Source organism: Pelophylax lessonae (assembly GCF_965119305.1).
Source record: "Pelophylax lessonae genome assembly, chromosome: 3".
Lineage (NCBI taxonomy): Eukaryota > Metazoa > Chordata > Amphibia > Anura > Ranidae > Pelophylax > Pelophylax lessonae.
The window spans coordinates 294,375,343-294,398,734 of record NC_138770.1 but is presented as its reverse complement, the minus strand read 5'-3'; the positions used below and the strand labels follow the sequence as shown (position 1 = coordinate 294,398,734).

Genomic DNA, 23,392 nt, shown 5'->3' with positions numbered 1-23,392 from the left:
GTGGGTGGCGTGTGGTGCTGCACATTTAATGCAAGCTCAGTGCATATGTGTCTGCTTAATCTGCATTTAAAAAAGAAAAAAAACTTTTTTCCTTCATATTTTACTTTGACAAACATTGTTTAGACAGAAACTGCTTTTCCAACCCGCTCTTCAAAAAGCGCCAATGTAAGGGGAAAATATTCTTTTTCAGTATTAAGGGAAAAACAATTATTTTTCAGTTTTTCATTCAAATGTTTTTTTTTTATTCAATAGCGGAATAGAACAACAACAGTATCCAACCTGTTAGGCGTGCGGTGTGTAGCGGCCAATTAATGCAAGCTCAGTGCATATGTGTCTGCTTAATCTGCATTTAAAAAAGAAAAAACTTTTTTCCTTCATATTTTACTGTGACTTACAGCGTTTAGACACTGCAGTTCAAATCTGCTATTCAACAAGCACCAATTAAGGGGGCAATTATTTTTCAGATTTTCATTCATACGTTACAGTGCAATACACCCATTGCATACTGTTGTTGTATTCCGCTTTGCAATAAAAAACAATTTAGGGGGAAAAAAATAAATTGCAGCCTAGTCTGCATATTGTAGAGTGAGATACACACATTGCATACTGTTGTATTCCGCTTTGCAATAAAAACCCATTTAGGGGATAAAAAGCTAATTGCGGCCTAGTCTGCATATGGTACAGTGAGATACACCCATTGCATACTTTTGTATTCCGCTTTGCAATAAAAATCCATTTAGGGGAAAAAAATACATTGTGGCCTAGTCTTCATATTTTACTGTTAGATACACCCTTTCTATACTGTTGTTCTATTCTGCTATTCAATAAACACCCATTTAGGGAAAAAATATTCAATTGTGGCCTAGTCTGTATCTGTACGTGTGACATACACCCTTTAGATACTGTTGTTCTATTCTGCTATTCAATAAACACCCATTTAGGGAAAAAATATTGAATTGCGGCCTAGTCTGCATATGTTACAGCCAACAAGGCACACAGGTCTTGCATGGAGGCCCAGTTATTGGTGGTGAAATGGTGCTGTTCCGCAGAGCGACTCATGCGTGCGTGCTGCAGCTGAAACTCCACTATGGCCTGCTGCTGATCGCACAGTCTGGCCAGCATGTGCAAGGTGGAGTTCCACCTTGTGGGCACGTGACATATGAGGCGGTGAGCGGGAAGGCCGAAGTTACACTGCAGCACTGACAGACAAGCAGCAGCAGGGTGAGAATGCCAAAAGTGCGCACAGACGGCCCGCACTTTCTGCAGCAGCTCTGACATATTGGGGTAATTTCTAAGGAACCTCTGCACCACCAAATTCAGCACATGCACCAGGCAAGGGATGTGTGTCAAACCGGCTAGGCCCAGAGCTGCTACGAGATTTCTCCCATTATCGCACTCCACCAGGCCAGGCTTGAGGCTCACTGGCACCAACCACTCATCGGTCTGCTGTTCAATGCCCCTCCATAACTCCTGCGTGGTGTGTGTTTTTTTTTCCCCCAAACAGGTAAGTTTTAAAACTGCCTGCTGTCGTTTACCCCTGGCTGTGCTGAAGTTGGTGGTGATGGTGTTACGCTTACCGGATGAGGAGGCGGTAGAGGATGAGGAAGCAGAGTAGGAGGAGTTAGGAACAGGAGGCAAACTGAAGCGCACTGCAATCCTCTGTGGTGAAAGGACATGCGCCAAACTGCTATCCGCCTCAGGCCCAACCACCACTGCATTTACCCAGTGTGCTGTTAGTGAGATATAACGTCCCTGACCGTGCTTACTGGTCCACGTATCCCTAGTTAGGTGGACCTTGCCACAGATGGTGTTGCGCAGTGCACACCTGATTTTGTCCCCCACTTGGTTGTGCAGGGAAGGGATGGCTTGCCTGGAATAGTAGTTGCGGCTGGGCACAATGTACTGTGGGACAGCCACCGCCATAAGGCTTTTAAAACTCTGTGTCTCCACCAGACGGAATGACAGCATTTCAAAGGCCTGGAATTTTGAAATGCTGCAATTCAGGGCCAGGGATTGCGGGTGGGTACTTCCTCTTCCGCTCCAGTATTTGGGAGATAGAAAGCTGAACGCTTCCACGGGACATTGTAGAGATGGTTGTTGGTGACCCAGGTGATGGTGTTGCTGGCAGATCCTCTGTTTGCGGGGTGGCAGGTGCCGGTCTCACTACAGAGGTGGATTAAGAGGCAGAGACTGCAGCAGAAGAGGAAGCAGGAGGAGCCAGAGACCTTTCTTGGTTTTTGAGGTGTCTACTCCACTACAACTCGTGCTTTGCACTTAGATGCCTGGTCATGCAGGTTGTGCTCAGGTTGAGAAGGTTTATGCCTTGCTGCAGGCTCTGATTGCACAGCATGCAAACCTCTCGTGTCCTGTCATCAGCACATTGTCTGAAGAACTGCCATGCTAGGGAACTCCTTAGAGCTGGCTTCGGTGTGCTCGGTCCCTTGCTGCATTGGGCAGTAGCAGGAGTAGTGTCTAGGGCACGGCCGCCCCGCTTTGGCTCTTCTGCTGTGCTGGTGGCTCTGTGCGACCACCACCTCTTCCTCCAAACTACTCAGGTCACCTGCATGACGTTCATTCCATGTGGGGTCGAGGACCTCATCGTCCTCCACATCATCTTCCACCCAGTCTTCACCCCTGCCCTCCTTGTCAGTCTCCACAATTCGGAATTCCACAGCAGTTGGCACCTGTGTTTCATCATCATCTGAGACGTGCTGCGATGGTCCTCCCATGTACTCAGCTGGAGACATAAGTGGTTGGGCATCGGTGCACTCAATCTCTTCCACTTCTGGGGCAGGGCTTGGTGGATGGCCCTGGGAAACAATGCTAACAGAGTCATCAAAAAGAAGAAGAGACTGCTGCATGACTTGGGGCTCAGACTGCTTGGCTGATTTGCAAGGGGGTGAGGTAAAAGATTGATGGACATCGGCTGCAGGTGCCAACTCTGACTTGTTCTGGCCTCAACATTTGTAGAGGCGCATTAGGCCCTGCCAAATACTGCTGTAAGGTTCTGTCGCCTACTCGCAGCTGAGAAAGGTGTTTCACTTGTGCTTGTAGCTGCCACAGATCGACCACGTCCTCTCCTTGCAACAGGAGCTCCACCAGGAGCACCACGACCCAGCACTAACATGGTGGAGCAGTATGTGTGCACACGTCTAGACGTACTGAATGACAGATCTGCCCCCTTCAACTTCTGGGTCTCCAAATTGGGCACATGGCCTGAGCTTGCCCTTTATGCCTTGGAGGTGCTGGCCTGCCCTGCAGCCAGTGTATTATCTGAATGTGTATTTAGCACGGCTGGGGGCGTTATCACAGACAAGCGCAGCCGCCTGTCTAGAGCCAATGTGGACAAGCTCACGTTCATGAAATTGAACAAGGCATGGATCCCATAGGACTTGTCCATACCTTGTGCAGAATAGACATGTATACCGGCCTTACCCAGCCATTGTTGTATTTGATCTTTCTTACTCTTTTGGGGTGTACCCTAATTTAAAAAGTAATAAAATTAAAAACAAAAACCAGTGTTGGCTACCTCGTCCTCCTCCACCGCCGCTTCCACCTACACCGCCACATCCACCGCCACCTCAACCTCCTACTCCATATGGGCCTCGTCCTCCTCCTCCACCGCCGCTTCCACCTACACCGCAATATCCTCCGCCACCTCAACCTCCTACTCCATATGGGCCTCGTCCTCCTCCTACATCATTCAAAATGATTAATTTTTATTTTTCTGTTTTTTATGTTCTTTTTAGTTATTTCCCTATCCACATTTGTTTGCAAAGCACTTGCCATGCTCTTAAGAATATTTTGCTGCCATTTGCAGCCCTCTAGCCCTTTCCATGTTAGTTTTAGAACCATTTTAGTGCTCAAAAGTTCGGGTCACCATTGACTTCAATGGGGTTCGGGATCGGGGTAAAGTTCGGGTTTGTGACCCGGATTTTTTTTTCAAGTTCGGCCGGACCCACCGAACCTGGACATCCAGGTGTTCGCTCAACTCTACAGGACAGGTTCCACTCAGAACAGGCCTCGCCATGGTCGACCAAAGCAGTTGAGTGCACGTGCTCAGCATCATATCCAGAGGTTGTCTTTGGGAAATAGACGTGCTGCCAGCATTGCTGCAGAAGTTGAAGGGGTGGGGGGGTCAGCCTGTCAAAACATTGACACGTTGGGCACAATTTGGACATTTCCACTTAGGGGTGTACTCACTTTTGTTGCCAGCGGTTTAAACATTAATGGCTGTGTGTTGAGTCATTTTGAGGGGACAGCAAATTTACACTGTTATACAAGCTGTACACTCACTACTTTACATTGTAGCAAAGTGTAATTTCTTCAGTGTTGTCACATAAAAAGATATTATAAAATATTTACAAAAATGTGAGGGGCGTACTCAATTTTTTGAGATACTGTATATATCAGTGTGTTAACACAGTGTATATGCACACTTTACTGCATGTTTACCTCAGTATATATCAGTGCGTTACTACACGTTTAACCCAGTATATAGCAGTGCATTACTGCATGTTTGACATAGTATATATCATTGCATTACTGGATGTTTAACGCAGTACATATCAGTGCGTTACTGCACGTTTAATGCAGTGTATTGTAATGTCCCGGTACCTTTGGTACCCTAAATTACACTTTCCACAAGTGTATGCGCCCCACCATTTACTTTTGGAAAGGTGCGCATACACCTTTAAGACTGGAGCTGTCATCACCCAGCGCCGGACTAGATGGCTATTTAAATCGCAGGTTCTCACTCACATGTGTTCGTTCAAACACCCTTACCTGGATGCTAACCTTGCTTGAAGCTTCCATGCTTGCAAGCTTACCTCGCTGACGGAACCTCGCTGCGCTGATCCCTGTATCCCGCTACTGGATCATCCGCCTCTCCTGAACCACCCTTCGGCTGTATCGCTAATAGTGCTAAGTACCCCGCAGGGGAATTCTCTATAAACTTATACTAAGCCTACACTATCTAGCTCTGCATAGTAAAGACTGTTTATCACATCTGCATAACTAGATTGCTAGCTCTTGAGACTACTGCTACTTTTCTGCACTGGGTTGATCTCTTTTGTATGTCCACCTTCTATTCTGTCATCTGCTACCATACAACATTGCTAAACCTTCCTGCATCCATCTGCTACTGTCTCACCTTCAAGTGTCTATCACCTACCACCTCCACTCAACCTATCCCTCAACCTTCATCATTGTGTTACCACATATATAAAGTCACCCTAGGAACCAGCTTGCTAATTGTGTGTATTTACTGGCTGAAATAAGACCTTCCACACATGATGAGTCATTGAGGTTGGGAATGGTATCTCAGCATATCTCTTACATGACTACTGACGTGGAACTATTTCTGCAGCTGAAAATCCACACCATATAAGAAACGCAGGAGCGTTACAGATTGAACAAACCCAAAAATGGATTCATCAGAAATAACCACTCAGGTGACACAATTAAAACAGCAAGTATCTGCGTTAATACACGCACTTGCTGAATTAAAAGAAGACAATCAGGCTCTGTCGCAGCAGGTAATTAGACTGACACAACTTACCTCTGCTCAGTCCCCTGAACCCAAGATAAATCCCCCTTTGGTATTTACAGGCGATCGCAAAAAATTTTGAGAATTTAAAAACGCACGTGAGTTACTTTTTTTGCTAAAACCTCGTACCTACCTTACTGATCACATTAAGGTTTGTACTATTATTTCTTACCTATCAAGCGATCCTCGAGCCTGGGCAGATTCTCTTTTTGAGAAAAACGACCAGCTTCTCAACTCCTATGCCTTGTTCCTGGCAGAGCTCACTAGCCTATATGATGACCCCAATAGGCAGAGTACTGCTGATCTTCAGTTAAGATCCTTGAAACAAGGAAGGAGGCCTGTAGAAGACTTTGTCGCAGAGTTCAAGAGATGGACCCTTGATTCAGAATGGAATGATGCATCTCTGAAAACCCAATTTAGGCTTGGCCTATCAGAAGCCGTTAAGGACGAGCTCGCCCGAGCGGATCTGCCAAAAACCCTGGATGCATTAATACAACTCAGTATTACCATAGATAGAAGACTACGAGAAAGAAAGGCTGAAAAGATGGGAATGCCATTATCCGTTTCCTCTCGGAGTCTGGCCGTTCCTATGGAGGTAGGAACCATACGCCCACCGCTATCAACTATGGAAAAAGCCAAAAGACGAAATGAAAATCTCTGCTTGTACTGTGCATCCCCGGATCACAAGATAAACGTCTGTCCCCTAGTCAAAAAAAAGAAGGGTGAGTGTTCACATGTCTCTCTAGGAGGATTGACAACTTCATTCACTAACCCCTACATTTCTGTTTTTTTGACATTACAGTGGGACCAGAACAGGATTACTACTAAGGCCATGATTGACACAGGATCTTGTGGAAATTATATGGATATATGTTTTGCTGCTTTAAATAAAATTCCTATTATTTCTAAACTCAAACCTGTCTCAGTAAGTCTTATTACCGGTGTTCCGTTATCCTCTGGTCCGATCACCGATCAGACACAAGCACTTCTAGTCACTATTAACGAGTCTCATAGGGAGATTTCTACCTTCGATTTAATACCTTCACCCCACTTTCCCATTGTGTTGGGACTTCCCTGGTTACACACACACCAACCAACCATAGATTGGAAGAAACGGTCATTGACCTTCCCTTCTTGTTATTGCGAGGAAACGTGTAACCTTCCGTTTTCCGGGAAGATTCTGTCTGTGGTGACAGATGAGATTGCACCACTATGTTATCAGGATCTTTCTGAGGTTTTTCTCGAGAAAAATGCTCAAACATTACCTCCTCATCGAGACTATGATTGTAGCATTGATCTACTCCCAAATAGCAAATTGCCGTTCGGTCATGTTTATCCTCTTTCACAGGATGAACTTGCCCATCTCAAAACCTATTTGGATGAGAACTTGGAAAAAGGTTTTATTAGACCTTCCACTTCTTCCACAGCAGCAGGACTCTTTTTTGTTCGCAATAAAGATTCAAGTCTCAGACCTATCATCGACTACAGGAAATTGAATGCTATCACAATAAAAGATCGCTATCCTCTACCGCTTATCCCTGAGCTCATTGAGCAGGTGCGTGGAGCTACCTATTTTTCAAAATTAGACCTGAAAGGAGCATACAATCTCATTCGAATCCGTGATGGACACGAGTGGAAGACTGCATTCAGAACTAGATACGGATTGTTCGAATATCTTGTGATGCCATTCGGCCTATGCAATGCCCCTGCAGTTTTCCAACGATTTATAAACGATATTTTTAAAGACTTACTAGATGTCTGTGTTGTCGTATATCTGGACGATATACTTATATATTCACGGACCCTGTCTGAACACATAAGACATGTAAGACTTGTATTATCGAGATTGCTTGCACATAATCTTTATGTGAAGCTGAAGAAATGCTTGTTCCATAAAGATGAGGTACTCTTTCTAGGCTACATCATATCCAAAACAGGAATCGAGATGGACATGAGTAAAATATCCTGCATTCAGGATTGGCCTACACCAACTACACGCAAGGCGCTACAGCGATTCCTGGGATTTTCAAATTTCTACAGGAAGTTCATAAAAAACTTTTCTGCTATTGTGAGACCCCTCACACAGCTCACTAGCATAAAAATACAATTTAAATGGTCAGAAGAAGCAAATAAGGCTTTCCACTTGTTAAAAACAAGGTTTACTTCCGCTCCCATATTACGCCATCCAGACCCATCCCTCCAATACATTCTGGAGGTAGATGCGTCAAACATGGCAGTAGGAGCAATACTCTCCCAACGACCTACCCACACTTCACCACTTCATCCAGTCGCTTTTTTTTCTAAATCCCTGAGCAGTCCCGAGATAAATTACCCCGTGGGTGAAAAGGAACTGCTTGCTATAAAATTGGCTCTGGAGAATTGGCGACATTTACTCGAAGGCACCCAATTACCAATAATTATATACACGGACCATAAAAACCTCCAATATCTTCAGACTAGCAAAACTCTCTCGCATCAACAGGTACGATGGTCACTATTCTTTCTAAGGTTTAACTTCCTAGTGACCTACACACCTGCAGATAAGAACAAAAAGGCGGATGCACTATCACGACTAACTGAAGAAAACTACTTTGAAATTCCTTCCGTTCCTATAATACCTCACAAACGCATTATTGGAGTTATCCGTTCCTTGAAGGAAGAGGTTCTGCATGGTATAAGTTTGGATTCACCCCCACCACAACTAAATACTGATGCAGAAGGCTTCCTCTACTACAACGACAAACTTTACATACCACCTACCCTACGCACCAAGATCTTGGAATTATCGCATGATGTGCCTATGGCAGGACATATGGGTATGACAAAGACTTTCAATTTGATTTCTCGGCAATTCTGGTGGCCTGACATGAAAACATCTATACAAAAATTCGTCTCTTCATGCAATGTCTGTGCCAGGTCCAAAATTGACACTACGAGACCATCCGGTCTACTATGCAGTTTACCAATACCCCAAACTCCATGGGAGGTTTTGTCATTGGACTTCATCGTAGAATTGCCTCCTTCCAAAGGATTTAATACCATCTTGGTGTCAGTGGACCATCTGACAAAGATGGCACATTTCATTGCTATTCGCAGACTACCTTCGTCCAAACAAACGGCAGAACTCCTGATGAAACATGTCTTCAGATTACATGGTATCCCAAAAACTCTTCTGTCTGACCGTGGATCCCAATTTATTTCTAAATTCTGGCAAGAACTATGTCACATACTACGGATTGAGCGGAAGCTCACTTCTCCTTACCATCCGCAGACCAACGGACAGACTGAAAGAGTCAACCAATGCATCGAGCAGTATTTACGTTGTTACACTTCTTACCAACAGGATGATTGGTTGGATCTTCTCCCCCTGGCAGAATTTGCCTACAACAACGCAACCCACAGTACGACCAAGCAGAGTCCCTTCTACTTGAACTATGGGTTCCATCCCTCTATTCTCCCTCCACGCATCCTTCCTTCAAATAACCCAGTAGCCTCAGACTATCTTACCCAAATAAAGGATTCTCTGGGTTTACTAAATACTACCATTGCACACGCTCACAGTCAACAAAAGAAGTACTATGATCTTCGTAGAAGACCTTCTCCACAGTATACTATCGGGGACCTTGTTTGGCTCTCAACAAAAAACTTGAGACTGAAGATCCCTAGCAAAAAGCTTGGACCTCTGTTCTTGGGACCTTTCCCAATCAAGAAACTTATTGGAAAAGCTGCAGTGCAGCTTACATTGCCAATGGACCTAAAAATCCATCCCATTTTCCATGTGTCGCTACTGAAACCCCATGTTCCGGACCAAGGAATAAGGCCTAATATTCCACCTCCCCCTCCTGTACAAGTTGAAGGTGGAGAAGAATACGAGATAAAAGAGATTCTGGATTCTCGTATCTACAGAAGAAGACTTCAGTACTTGGTTAGATGGAAGAACTATGGGCCCCAAGACGACACCTGGCTAAACACCTCTGACATACATGCCCCTAGATTAATCCGCAATTTTCATGCGAGATACCCAGACAAACCAGCTCCAGAGGCCTTCAGGAGCAGGCCTTAAGGGGGGGTATTGTAATGTTCCGGTACCTTTGGTACCCTAAATTACACTTTCCACAAGTGTATGCGCCCCACCATTTACTTTTGGAAAGGTGCGCATACACCTTTAAGACTGGAGCTGTCATCACCCAGCGCCGGACTAGATGGCTATTTAAATCGCCGGTTCTCACCCACATGTGTTCGTTCAAACACCCTTACCTGGATGCTAACCTTGCTTGAAGCTTCCATGCTTGCAAGCTTACCTTGCTGACGGAACCTCGCTGCGCTGATCCCTGTATCCCGCTACTGGATCATCCGCCTCTCCTGAACCACCCTTCGGCTGTATCGCTAATAGTGCTAAGTACCCCGCAGGGGAATTCTCTATAAACTTATACTAAGCTTACACTATCTAGCTCTGCATAGTAAAGACTGTTTATCACATCTGCATAACTAGATTGCTAGCTCTTGAGACTACTGCTACTTTTCTGCACTGGGTTGATCTATTTTGTATGTCCACCTGCTATTCTGTCATCTGCTACCATACAACATTGCTAAACCTTCCTGCATCCATCTGCTACTGTCTCACCTTCAAGTGTCTATCACCTACCACCTCCACTCAACCTATCCCTCAACCTTCATCATTGTGTTACCACATATATAAAGTCACCCTAGGAACCAGCTTGCTAATTGTGTGTATTTACTGGCTGAAATAAGACCTTCCACACATGATGAGTCATTGAGGTTGGGAATGGTATCTCAGCATATCTCTTACATGACTACTGACGTGGAACTATTTCTGCAGCTGAAAATCCACACCATATAAGAAACGCAGGAGCGTTACATGTATATCAGTGCATTACTTCATGTTTAATGCAGTCTATATCCGTGCGTTACTGAATGTTTAACGCAGTATACATCTGTGCGTTACTGGACGTTTAACACACTATATATCCGTGAATACTGCAGATTTAACGCAGTATATATCAGTGTGTTAGGAAGCTTGTTTAATGCAGTATATTTTAGTACGATACTGCACGTTTAATGCAGTATATTGCAATGCATCACTGCAGTTTTACTGCAGTATATTATAGTGTGTCAGTGGAGTGTGTCTGTGTAGAGAGTACTCAAGTTAAAGTGCACCAAACACCACTTTGCATTGATTAAAGTGCATCCACATCCACATCTCCACATCTTTATTACATTTAGTTAGCGCCCCTCGATCATGTCTTTGAGGCCAACAAAGAGAGGCAGACGTTCCCATGGCACTGTGAGGGGGCTGGTAGCATATGTGTCCACAGGCAAAGGTGGTCCATCCTTAGGAAGGGCTTCATTTCCTCTGTTTAGTGATGTTGCCAATGCCATCCAGCCACAGCATGCAGAGGAGGTAGTGGACTGGCTTACTAAACCATCATCACCCTCCTCATCCTCCGTCACCCAAGCAAAGACTAGTGCGCAGTCCACTGCAGCTGCTAGAGTGGCTTATTTTGCCTCCTTGTCCACAGCTACTCCTGCCACAGCCCTAGCATCAGGCATTGAGGAGTCAGCTGAGTTATTTGAACACAGCGTCAGCCACTTGCTCCTTGACAATCCACAATTATTGCTTGATTCAGATCTTAGTTTTGAGGTTAAGGAAGAAAGAAACAAGAGCCTACAGAAAGGGGAGAACACTGGAAAACAACAAATTGGCAGTCTTGTTCCCCCAGCAGCAACGTATGGCCAAGTTGGCTCCAGTGATAATGAGGATGGTGGATGATGAGGTCACTGATGAAACTTTGGTGGCGGATAGAGCTGAGGAGGAAAGTGAGGGTGAGGCTCAGCCCCAAAGAGGCAGCCATCATGGAAGAATAAAGAGCAGCCACCTTATTCTACCAGATTGTGGATCTCTTATCTCCTGACCCACTTCCCACAGCTCAGCCGTGTGGGCCTTTATTAGTACATGTGCAATGCGTTAGTGATTTGCAAACTTTGCCTCAAGCCCATCAAGCGTGGCAAAAATGCTAGCCATTTTGGTACCACAAGCTTGACAAGGCATTTAACATCCCATTACTCAGCAAGAACACCTGAAAGCCACATAAAAGGGACGCAATTCTGCTCCTCCTCACTCCTCACCTTTCCAATCTACCCCCGCTATACCTCATGACCTCTCATCAACCTCCACTGACAGGGATGATGGTATAGCGCAGGGTGTCCCAGGTCCTTGCAGCACATTTGCCAGTAGCACACCACCAGTGATAGACTAATTTCTCTGCTTCATATGCAAATTTCTTTGCCCCATCTGCTGCAGTGAAAAAAAAATACAGCCATTGCAACCCACATTCCCAGCATCTAAATGCAAGCTGCTGGCTTTACAACTCCTGCCTTTCCATCTGGTGCATTCTGCCCCATTCTGTGAATTTGCAGAATGTACTGTACCACAATGGCAGGTTCCTAGTTGCTACAAGAAACAAACAACGATGTCCCTGGGGAATTTAAGTGGATAGGCTGGAATAGTCAGTATAGTAAGAAACGTATGGAGAAAAGTATATAAACATTAACATTTATTTAGTTATGTTAAAATTCAGCAAATAACATACAAAAGATAAAACATTAAATAACATTCCATATACATATCCTGGTAAGGGATAGCAAATCAACGGTTCATGAGACAGGTAAGTGTATCCTCCAACATGTTTCGGAATTTTTCAAAATTCCTTCTTCAGGTAAAGTATATACACAACCGTGCAATCACGACTTGCGTATCTGGAAAAATGTGCAAAGTACAAGTGATATTATATTGAAACGGTACATATGTAGAAAAACATCTCGTCATCAGTAGGGGAATCCCAATGATCCAACAAAGACAAAGAATTTCCATGGTAAGTATGTATAGATCTATATATTCCAAAGCACATATGTATCCATATGAATAACAATTGGAAAACAAATATTGTGTATATGAAGGTATCAACTTACCCGCAAAGGGAATATGAAACGAAAAAACGTCCTTGTGGCCGTATCTTTTAAGAAAAATATGGAGATAGATATCTGTGTAGCATTGGGATGCAGCTCATTCATAGAGTCCACTTGTATTGCACCATAGTATATATGGGTATGGCCTGAATCCACCAAATATATTAACTTTGCAGGGGGATAGGAATCCCTTCACAGCGTGGTAAGATTTTGGTGTCCCCACTGCCAGTTTTAAGCTACTCCCTGATGGTCGTGTCCACACAGTGGTCACGAGGAGCGCCTGAGGAGGGATGGATCCACACCTAACAAGGATGCACAAATAGGGGGAATTAGCTATCTCAGATTGTTAGTCATATGTTGAATAAAATGAAGACAAGAGAAAGGGGAGGATAGTGGTATCCCACTGTAACAGCAAGTATCTCTGTAGTGACCCAAAGGTGGTGAGTAATATCAGACTAAGAGCATTTATATGCTCCATCTGTTGGCGCTTACCTAATTAGGGTGATTCCTGAGCAGGTCGTGGGAGGGAAGAGAGGGGGGTGGTTCCACTGAGCATATGATTTTTTGCATGTCCCCATTCCTCAAATGTGAGCAATATCCTTGTGGCCCATTCCTGATTGTGCATCCCCCCTTCCGCTATTCCCCATTTGGGGGAGGAGATCGGGGGAGGGGTGTAGATTCACGCCCAAATGGCGCTCCCCCGGTCAATGCGGCGCCGGACGCCGCCGCACACAAATGACACAGCGGCGCCCGGCGTCACATGAACGACGGCACGGACGTAGGCAGCTCTCGCGAGAAGATGGACAGATCTCCCGGGGGGGCGTGGGTGAAGGACCCGTAGCGTTACACCGACGCTCGGGTACTGTCACTGCCCAAAGAAGGCTGCTCAAACTACAGGCCCCAGCATTTGTTGCGGCGGCCTGCCCGTGCCGCGGAACACCGTGCTATCGGCCAGAGGGAGAGAAAAGAAACAAAGTTGCGCAATGATTATATATCCATATTACATCCATAATGTAATAGGGCATCAAAGTGGAATATGAATGAGCAATAGTGTATCCAAAAGTCCTTGTATATGGGATGGGATCCCCTAATGATAGATGAAGAGATGGAAATTTTCTACAATGGCACATGATTTACAATTTAGACACATATATACATACAATCCGATTCATCAATTGTCACTGATACATCTCAAGCATCTAATATGACCATAATATATATGCATATATACATATAGATGAATATGACATATTATAGGGAAAGGGTAAAGGAAAGCAGAGAAGAAAGAAAGAAATATATGTATAAAGAATTATACATTATTTTCTTTAGAAGGGCCTGCGTATCAAAACAGGAAATTGGGCCAGCCTATTTGGTACATCTTAGGATCCATCGTGAATACTAGAGATCCCATTCAAAGGGAGAAAGGGCTGAAAGTTGAAGGCTTCATTAAGCCCCGGGGGAGAGGTTGCATTGAGGTCCGAGATCCATCGCAGCTCACGTTGGAGGAGAAACTTGTTAAGATCCCCTCCTCGGGAGCTGGGGTGGATTCGGTCCAATGCCATGAACTTGACATGCGGAATATTGGCCCCATGTACTAGGGCCGAATGTCGGCCTAGTGGTACATCCGGGTCCTTCTTTTTGATGCTCAAAATGTGTTGGTTAATCCGTTTTCCAAATTTTTGAATGGTCTTGCCAACATAATAGCAGCCGCAATCACATGATAGTAAATATACGACTGCTATGGTCTGGCAATTTACGTAGTGTATGGGGCGAAAATTCCTTCCATTGGGGAGTATGATATTTTTTCTGGTATTGATATATCGACACTGGGCACAGGATCCACAAGGGAATGTGCCCAAATGTACACAGGGGTCATTTCTAGACTGGCCCCAGTATTCACTACTCACAAGAGCATCATTTAGAGAGGGAGCCCGTTTGAATGTGATCTGAGGTGTTTCAGAGATAAAAGGGCTAATGGAGGGATCAGATGTAAGAACATGCCAGTATTTTTTAAGTATCTTTCTGATGTTATACTGTCCCTGGGAGTACTTAGTGATAATTCTGGTAGTGTCGTTAGAGCCTTCAACCTTTTTGTATGAAAGAAGATCCCGACGTGATCGGGATTTCGCTTTTTTGAAAGCCCGGCATTTTAGGGTGTACCCTCTTGTTAGGAGTCTCTGTTGTATATTAGAAGCCTCCTTGATGAATGAATCCTCTGTGGTACATATGCGTCTGGCCCTCAGATATTGAGAATATGGAATGGAGTCCACAAGAGGCTTGGGATGCGAACTGGAGGCATGCAAAATAGTGTTGCCAGAAGTTGATTTTCGAAAAAGTTCACAATGCAACATATCATTGTCTCCTCTGAGTATCCTGAGATCAAGGAAAGTCACAGAGGAGGTGCTATGTCCCATAGTGAACCTTAAATTTAGATCGTTGTGATTTACCTAGTCCAGACACTCCAAAAGAAGAGAGGAGGGTCCATCCCATATCATAAAAATATCATCGATGTAGCGGTACCACATAGGTATGTGGTCCGCATACATCGTGAACTCCTCAGACATGAAGAGATTTCGCTCCCACTCCCCCAGGTACAGATTGGCGTATGCCGGGGCACAACAAGTGCCCATGGCAACGCCCTGCACCTGGAGGTAGTGGGAGCCCGCAAAACAGAAGACATTATGCTGTAAGATGAAATCTAATGCAGATAGGATGAACTCTTGAAATGCTCTATTGCTCTCATCAGTTCTAGTTAGGGCCCTGCGTATAGCTGCTAATCCTAGTGTATGGGGTATGGAACTATAGAGTGCTTCCACATCTATAGTGACTAGACTGGCATTAGGTGGTATATGGATATTCTCCAAAATGCGTAGCATATGGATTGTATCCTGGATGTAAGATGGAAGGTCAGTTACGAAAGGCCTAAGATGTTGGTCTATAAGTCTGCTGAGATTCTTGGTAATTGCCCCATTACCTGATATGATAGGTCTTCCTGTGGGGTTAGATATGCTTTTGTGGACTTTAGGAAGGGCGTAGAACGTGGGGATGCGTGGATGGGTAGTTCTGATGAAATCCCAAGTTGTTTTTGGGATGACATTGTTATAATAGGCTTCATCAACAAGATTGTAAAAGTCCATGTTAAATCTTTCGACCACGGTTTTATTGATTGGACGATACCAGTCAGTATTTTTGAGAATACGTAAACACATGGCGGTGTACTGGCTATTATCCATGAGGACAATATTGCCACCCTTGTCAGATGGCTTTATTGTCAACTCATGGTTGTTGCACAGATTGTTCAGAGCTTTTTTCTCTTCCGCAGAAAGATTACCGTAGACCCTTACATCAGTACAGTCAGTTTTTAGAGTTTTTATCTCCCTAGAAGTAAGTTTGAGAAAGGTGGCTATGGCATGGTTGGAGCTAGGTGAAGGATAGATGTTAGATGGCTTTTTTAGAAGTTTTTGTTCGACTGACGTCAAAGGTGTGGGAGGGTCAGAATCCTCTACTTGAGATAGTAACATCTCAATATCAAGGCGATCAATCAAGTCTAAGGGTTCACTCTCCTCAAGGAGAGCTTCCAAGTTGGTCAGAGCCTGCCGTTCACTGGGGGTCTGTGCAGTGTCACATGTTTTTTTAGAGTACATACTCTTTAGTAAGAGTTTTCGGGTGAAAAGATGTATATCTTTAATGGTCTCAAATTTGTCGAGACGTGAGTCAGGACAGAAAGTGAGACCTTTGTGAAGAAGTTGTGTTTCAGTGCTTGAAAGGACGTGTGAAGAGAGATTGATAATACTGAGTTGGTCAGTGCAAATGGAATTTATAGTGTTTGGGGTCATTGGGTTTGGAGGTTGGGAAGGGGTGTTTTGCCTAAAAAAATCTTAGGAATTTTGGGAGTGGTCGTGAGTGAGGTGCTAATTGGAATGGCAGGATCAATAGCCTCGTCTGGAAGATTTTGCTGCCCACTTGTGAGAGTGGCAACACTTTCCTGGGTGGACCCAGATGGAAACATCTTAGTTGTTTTATCCTTAGGGGTTTTAGGGTGTTTCCTAGTTGCTATTTCTTTTCTTTTTCTTTATTCACAGCTCTACCACCACATGGAAGGTAATGTTGTAGCATTGTTGGGAAAGGCAGTCACCCACAAGGTCCACGTTACTGCTGACACCTGGTCCAGCAATCATGGCTAGGGACGATATATTTTGTTCACAGCACAGCAGGGACGATATATTTTGTTCACAGCACACTGGGTACAAGCAAACTGCTTGTACCTCGGAAGGATTTAGGACAGGGTTAAGTTCTGGAGCTTATTGTGCCGCCACGTCTCCATACAGCTAGTGGTGATGATGCAGGATTTTTCAGCTCCACCCCCTCCTTCTCCTTTTCCACGCCCTCCTCTGCTGAATTGTCACATGAACTACAAGTACACCTAAGCATTCAAGAGGTTATCCAATGAGTCAGGCTGAAAGGTGCCATGCAGTGCTTTAGATTTTCTGTCTAGGGGACAGGAGCCACACCGGAGCAGAGATTCTGGCACCTCTGCAGTGGCAGGCCCAGAGGTGGTTCACACCACGCCAGAAATGGTGGTGTGCGATAATGGCACAAACCTCCTGTCCGCTCTTAGAGAGGGAAAGTTGATACATGTGCCATGCCTGGCACATGTCCCCAATTTGGTGGCACAACATTTTTTAAACAGGTACCCAGGGTTGGAAGATCTGCTGAAGCAGGATAGAAGAGCCATTTCAGGTGGTCAAATACAACCAGTGCTCGTTTGGCTTAAATTCAGCAGGAATTCCACCTGCCTATAAACCGCCTGATTTGTGACGTGCCCACCAGGTGGAACTTGACTTTGGCAAAATTCCACCTGCCTGTAAACCACCTGATTTGTGACATGCCCACCAGGTGGAACTTGACTTTGGCAATGCTGCAGAAGCTGCATTTGCAGCAGAGGGCCATCAACGAGTACCTGTGTGAGTATGTCACAACAACAGGCTCAGACCAGCTCAGCTTTTTTTCTCCATGCCAATGGCTGTTGATAAATATTGCATGCACTGTAATGTCACCTTTTGAGGAGGACACAATGATGGTGAGCCATGACAATGCATGCATCAGTGACACAATTGCTGTTGTATTCCTGCTATAGCAGACTCTGTGTGGCATTATGGACAGGGCCCTCGAGGCAGAGCAGTGGGAGGAAGAGGAGAACTTCCTTTCCTCTTAAGGCCCACTTTATGCAGACACCATTCTCCCATTGCCACAGAACACACAAGACAAGAGGGAGGAGGAGGAGGAGGAGAAGGAGGAGGGTTCTGACAGCTTTGAAGGCATTGAAGCAGAGCAAGACCTATCTTAACCCTTAACAGATGATTTTTCATGCCTATAACCCTTGGGAGTAGTACATGGCTGGGAGGAAGCAGTTTTGGATACTGTAATCCTCAGTGACCCCGAGGAGTCTGCTGCTCATGACTCCACAAACTCGTGGCACATGGGCTCCCTCATTCTTCAAAGCCTGCGAAAGGACCCGACGTGGTATTAAAAAGAAGGATCACTATTGGTTGGCAACCCTCCGAAGTCTTGGAACTCATCCCATCCCCACAGATGTAGCAGAAGATAAAATCTCTTGAGGACACCTTAAAGAAGAGTTTATGTAACGCCTTTCCCGACTCTGGTAGGTTACAGTCTAGTGGTATGCGTTGTTGTGAGGCTTCTGTTGGTCAAGAGAGGAGCGGTGGAGAAGGGGACCGCCTCAGTGATGCCTTTTAAACTTTTTTTTTAGTCTTTTGCTCCCAGGGCTGTCAGCTTCCACATCCCATTGGAAGCGTCTTCATCATATAATGGGAGATTATCTAGGAGAGAAAACGGATATGGAGAGCTTTCCAGTTGTCGATCCACTGGGTTACTGGGTCATGAGAATAGACCAGTGTCCAGAACTTGCCCAGTATGCAATAGAGATGCTGGGCTGCCCTGCATCCAGCATGCTTTCCGAACAAGCATTCAGTGCTGCCGGAGGATTTGTGACAGATCAGAAAGCGCATCTGTCAACAGACTCTGTGGACTGACTGATATTTATCAAAATGAATGAGCCCTGGATTAGCAGAAGCTATCAAGCCCCTACTACCGATGTCACTGATTAAGTGCTTTCTGGATCTGGAATCTCTGAAAGACTGCCTAGGCTGCTTGCCTTTGTGGGTGTTGATTTAATCTGTAAGAAATGTTTTGGTGTAGGTTTAATTTGCACAATTAACACCCAATGACCAATTTTTTGCACCTGTTTGACAGGTGCATATCATTGCAATTGTTGACAGAAAGTCAATTCTTGATTTCATCAAGAGTACACCTAAAGGGTTATGGTGTGAAGGCACCGCCGACATCCAAAGCCCAATTTTTCCACACCTGTTACTTCTATCCAAAGTCTGTGAAAGAGACAACAGAATTTATCCAAACAATCTCTAATCTTGTTCCGAGTGCACTAAATTGTGGCCCCAGACTGGCTCCCTAAGCCGTTGTTTATAAAACAAAGAAAGCTTAAATGGAAAACGTTTTTTGGCTTTATAAATGTCATTATTTCTGCAGCATGTTCTATACATGGTACAGATGTGCCACTTTGCAGGCAGACTAAGGCCCCCCCCCCCCAGGCACTAAATGTAAAGGATTTTTTCATTTTTATTGGTATTTCTCATTTTGGTGGTTTTACTTTAAGAATCAGTAAATCACTGCTCATTTAAAAATTATGTTTTTTTTTAAAAAAAAAAATGTTTTCATTGATAAATGTCCCCCAGGGCGATACTCGGTCCTCTATATCCTTTGTATACCCAATTACTTGCATATACGACCTAAAATGGACACTTTTGATTTTTCCAGTTTGAGTCCCACAGACTTCAATAGGGTTCGTTACTCGGTTTCCAAACTTTTTCGGTGATCTAAAGTTCTGCTGTGAACCGAACAGTGGGTCGTTCAGCCCATCTCTAGCTTTAAGATAAAGGTCTTAGAACTTACCAAAGAATTATCAAGCAGACATGCCTATTACTGAAATTATCCAGTAGTGGCTTAATCCAATCCAATATAAACAAAGCAAGAATAATTTACAGTTGATCAGTACACACTGATTGTTCAGTCTCCTTTATATCTACTGACAATGAGTCTACTTCCCTCCAGCGGGGGATTGGATTTACAGGGGCATAGAGGGAAGGTATGTTTAGGCAGTTTTGGGGAAGGGGGGTCAAAGGTAAATTAACCTTTAGCTTTGTCCCATATGGACAATGTTCTACTTTATGTTATGAACTCTGATCTACTTAAAGGAGTTGTAAAATCAGAAGGTTTCTTATCCTAATGCATTCTATGGATTAAGATAAAAAACCTTCTGGGTGTAGCAGCCTCACCATCCCCCTAAAACTTACCTGAGCCCCATCTCTCTCCAGCAAAGTCCACGAGTCCCTTGGCCATGGGGGATTCTCCCTACTGATTGGCTGAGACACAGCAGTTGCGCCATTGGCTTCCGCGGCTGTCAATCAAAGTCATGTAGCCAATCAGGAGAGAGAGGGGCAGGGCTGAACAGCAACTCTGTGTCTGAATTCACACACAGAGCTTCAGCTTGGCTCAGGTGCCCTCATAGCAAGCTGCTTGCTGTGGGGGCACTCGATAGGAGGGAGGGGCAAGGAGCAGCAACGAAGGACCCAAGAAGAGGAGGATCCAGGTTGCTCTGTGCAAAACCAACTGCACAGAGGAGGTTAGTATGACATGTTTGTTATTTTTTTTTTTTTTTTAAAGGAGACTTTACAATCACTTTAAATAGATCATCACTGTAGAAAACTAAATGTTAGCAGCTATAAATCTTGTAAAAGGAGACTTACTTGTTAAGGTATTCAGTGCTGCCCTCACCCGGGCTACTTCTTCACTAGCCTTCAGGTTCCTGGCATGGGCATCCTAACTATGGGCAGTTTTAGGTGAAGTTCTGCTTTAAGTAAGTATTACTTTTTGTATGGTCCAAGTTAATTAGCTGATTTAGTATTCTAAGTATTAAGTGTCTTGTATTCAAGAAATGATTTCATGCTGGAAAAAAACATTCTCTAACTCATTCAAAATAAAAACTTCTCTTTTGCCATTACAGTTCATGAATTTAATTTTTATGTTACAAAAAATTCACCGCATCAGACTTCATACTACATCCATCATTTTTCCAAATCGACTTTCCTATTAACTGAATTGAACTTTTCTCGTAGTTGCACACCTGGATCAGAGCATGAACCAAGTTGTACTGTGGATGAAAAAAATACCATTTCCAGCAACAGTTTCTGTGGAATGATTACTGATAAGGAGGGTCCATTCAAAGACTGCCATGGAGCTTTAAACCCACTGATCTATTTCAACAACTGTGTCTATGACTTGTGTGAACTGAACTTGGATCCACGTGCTTTGTGTGATAGTCTTCAGTCATATGCACAGTCCTGCCAGTCTCTTGAAGTAAAAATAGGTCCCTGGAGGAATGACTCTTTCTGCTGTAAGTACAGAGTTAAACACGCTGATTAGTTTGAATTACAGTTTGTGTAATATTAGGGGGATTTACCCCTCTGTTGGTATTGATGATCAAGTATGGGGAAATCCTAATTTATAGTGATGTCATGAGGAGAGCTCTTCCAATAGAGACAGGTATCCTGTGGAAATAACTAAGAGGAGACTTCCCCTCATTTTGGAGAGATTTTCTGTCACTTCCTGTTGCATTTTTAAGACAGGAAGTGTAAGGAATACTCTCTAGCAGGACAAAAACAGCAAAAATACCCTACAGGAGCTATATTTCCCTACTCTATTCATAACTTAAAAAAAAAAAAGTGTGGACTATACATACACTTTAAAGCGGTATGCAAATTACAGTAACATACAGCAAATAAGCAGAACCAATTTAACAAATAGCCCTTAGAGATAATAATGATCAAAACCCATGTGTAATTATCTTATGATGGTACAGATGGGTTAAACCCATCTTTGTTCCTTTATTGACCCTTGGTTAACACCAGATAACTTCTGTAAGGTTTTTAGTAAGAACAACCAAGCCCCGCTTTAACAAATTACACTTCACATCACTGAGTATATTTCACAAACAAATAGACAGTGTCTCATTTGACAAGGCCATATTTAGAAACCCATAAAGAAAACTAAATTGAATTTCAGAGTGATTTTTACACAAATTTAGATTTCTACTGAGAAAGCAAGTGTTTGTAGTTTATTTAATATTCAGAGTTAAAACCTGAAGAATCACAAACCATCACACACTGGGACACATAAAATACCATTCATTGGTGTCTCACCTGTTATAAATGTTATTTTTTTACACTGAACATTTTGTAAACTACATTTTTTTATGTGTTTCTAAATTGGGATGAGGTTTGCCACCACTATAGATTTATTTTGGGAAATCAACCAAGTTGCTGCTTTTTTTTTCGTATCGTTATTGGAGGCTTATTTATCTGTCATTTTCTTTTGATATGAGCTCACCAATCCCTTCCTGTCCTGTCCATAGCACTTTTTTTTAACTTCAAGGCCTTTAAAAATGGACTTTCGTTTCAGAACCTTGTGTTTAGGGTCTTGTTTGATTTTGTATGTATATTGGTTTTACTTTATGTAACAAACATTCATCTTTTCCTGGAGCTGCTCTTATGGTACTCCCAGAACCATTTCCAGGACTTCCTGAGGTAGTTCAAGAATCAATGCCAGGACTTTTATTGGGACTTCTAATGGTACTGGACAAATCTATTCCAGGATTTTCCAGGAGTTCCCTGGAACAATGCTGGGTGATTCTTCTTACTAAAGGGTTATTTATGTTTCAACCTTTGAAGTAGCTAGTGCTGTGTCTTATTGCTAGCTACTATTGTGCAAAGAGTTTTAATAATTACTTGAGAGATTGTTAGACATGGATTGGCCTGCCCAATATCTTGAGTGCCAACTGCCTTTGGCTATTACCACCTACCTGATCTCTAGTTTGCCACCTGCCAATACCATTTCCTTAACCTGACTCCTCTCTTGTTTTCTCCCTTCCCTGACCCCTGCTTGTATCTGACTGTTTTCATGCCTGACACCTAGTGTCACACACCCCAGTGCCAGTGCCATAAACCAATGCTGGCTCCTTCCTGCCAGTGACTTATAGCCAATTAATGGCCACCAACATCACAGTCAATTTTCTGTCAGGCATAGTGTCAATGTCCCTGTTGCTTGGCATTTGAACAACACATTTACATGCTAGTAGTCCCTGCTAGGTAGCTGCCTGCTTGAGTGAGTCAGAGGGCCACAACCTGGCAATTATCCGCATCCAAACTCATCCCCCTTTGTGAAATATTCTGGAGATGACCAGGCAGCTTCTTAGACTCCTCATCTTGGTTCCTTAGGGATTCTTACTGTCACTAAATGAACAGGCATGTTGAGATCCCTCCCATTGGTGCCAGCTGATATCCTGCCTCTCCACTTCCGCCACCTCTGCAAGACTCCTCAAAACCCTCTGTGTCTCCTTTGTGGCTGCCTGCCTCAGCTGCTATAACCAAATGTTTGTTAGCCAGTATTCCACCTAGAGGGAATGGATTCCTCCTTTGACACCTAGTGCACATTCTCCATACCACAGCCATTCTTTTCTTGCTTTCCCTATCATGGCTTCAGCCTGGTGACAATTTGCTGCAAAATTAACCATGAACATAAGGGTCTACAGAACATCTCCCACTTTAGGTGCTCTGGTGGATACCGACTGTCGCTTAGACCCTACAATTTGGGTGTGCCTGCATCACCTTTCAGAGCAACTATAAAGGCTGCCTTTTGTCTGTAGTAGAAATAATAAAATCCTAAGCCAATTGCACACTGCCAGTGTAAGCTGACATATAGATT

At 43.9% G+C, this 23,392-nt stretch overlaps 1 protein-coding gene across 1 annotated transcript in view; it reads left to right on the top strand.

The window, feature by feature from the left end:
• LOC309550491 (IgGFc-binding protein-like) overlaps window positions 1-23,392 on the top strand; it is a gene marked incomplete at both ends in the record, with an annotated part of 214,675 nt that overhangs the window by 81,237 nt on the left and 110,046 nt on the right. Inside the window, one exon of the mRNA XM_082250860.1 lies at window positions 20,749-20,989. Coding sequence (XP_082106986.1) covers window positions 20,749-20,989 — 241 coding nt within the window. The remainder of the gene's footprint in view (window positions 1-20,748; window positions 20,990-23,392) is intronic.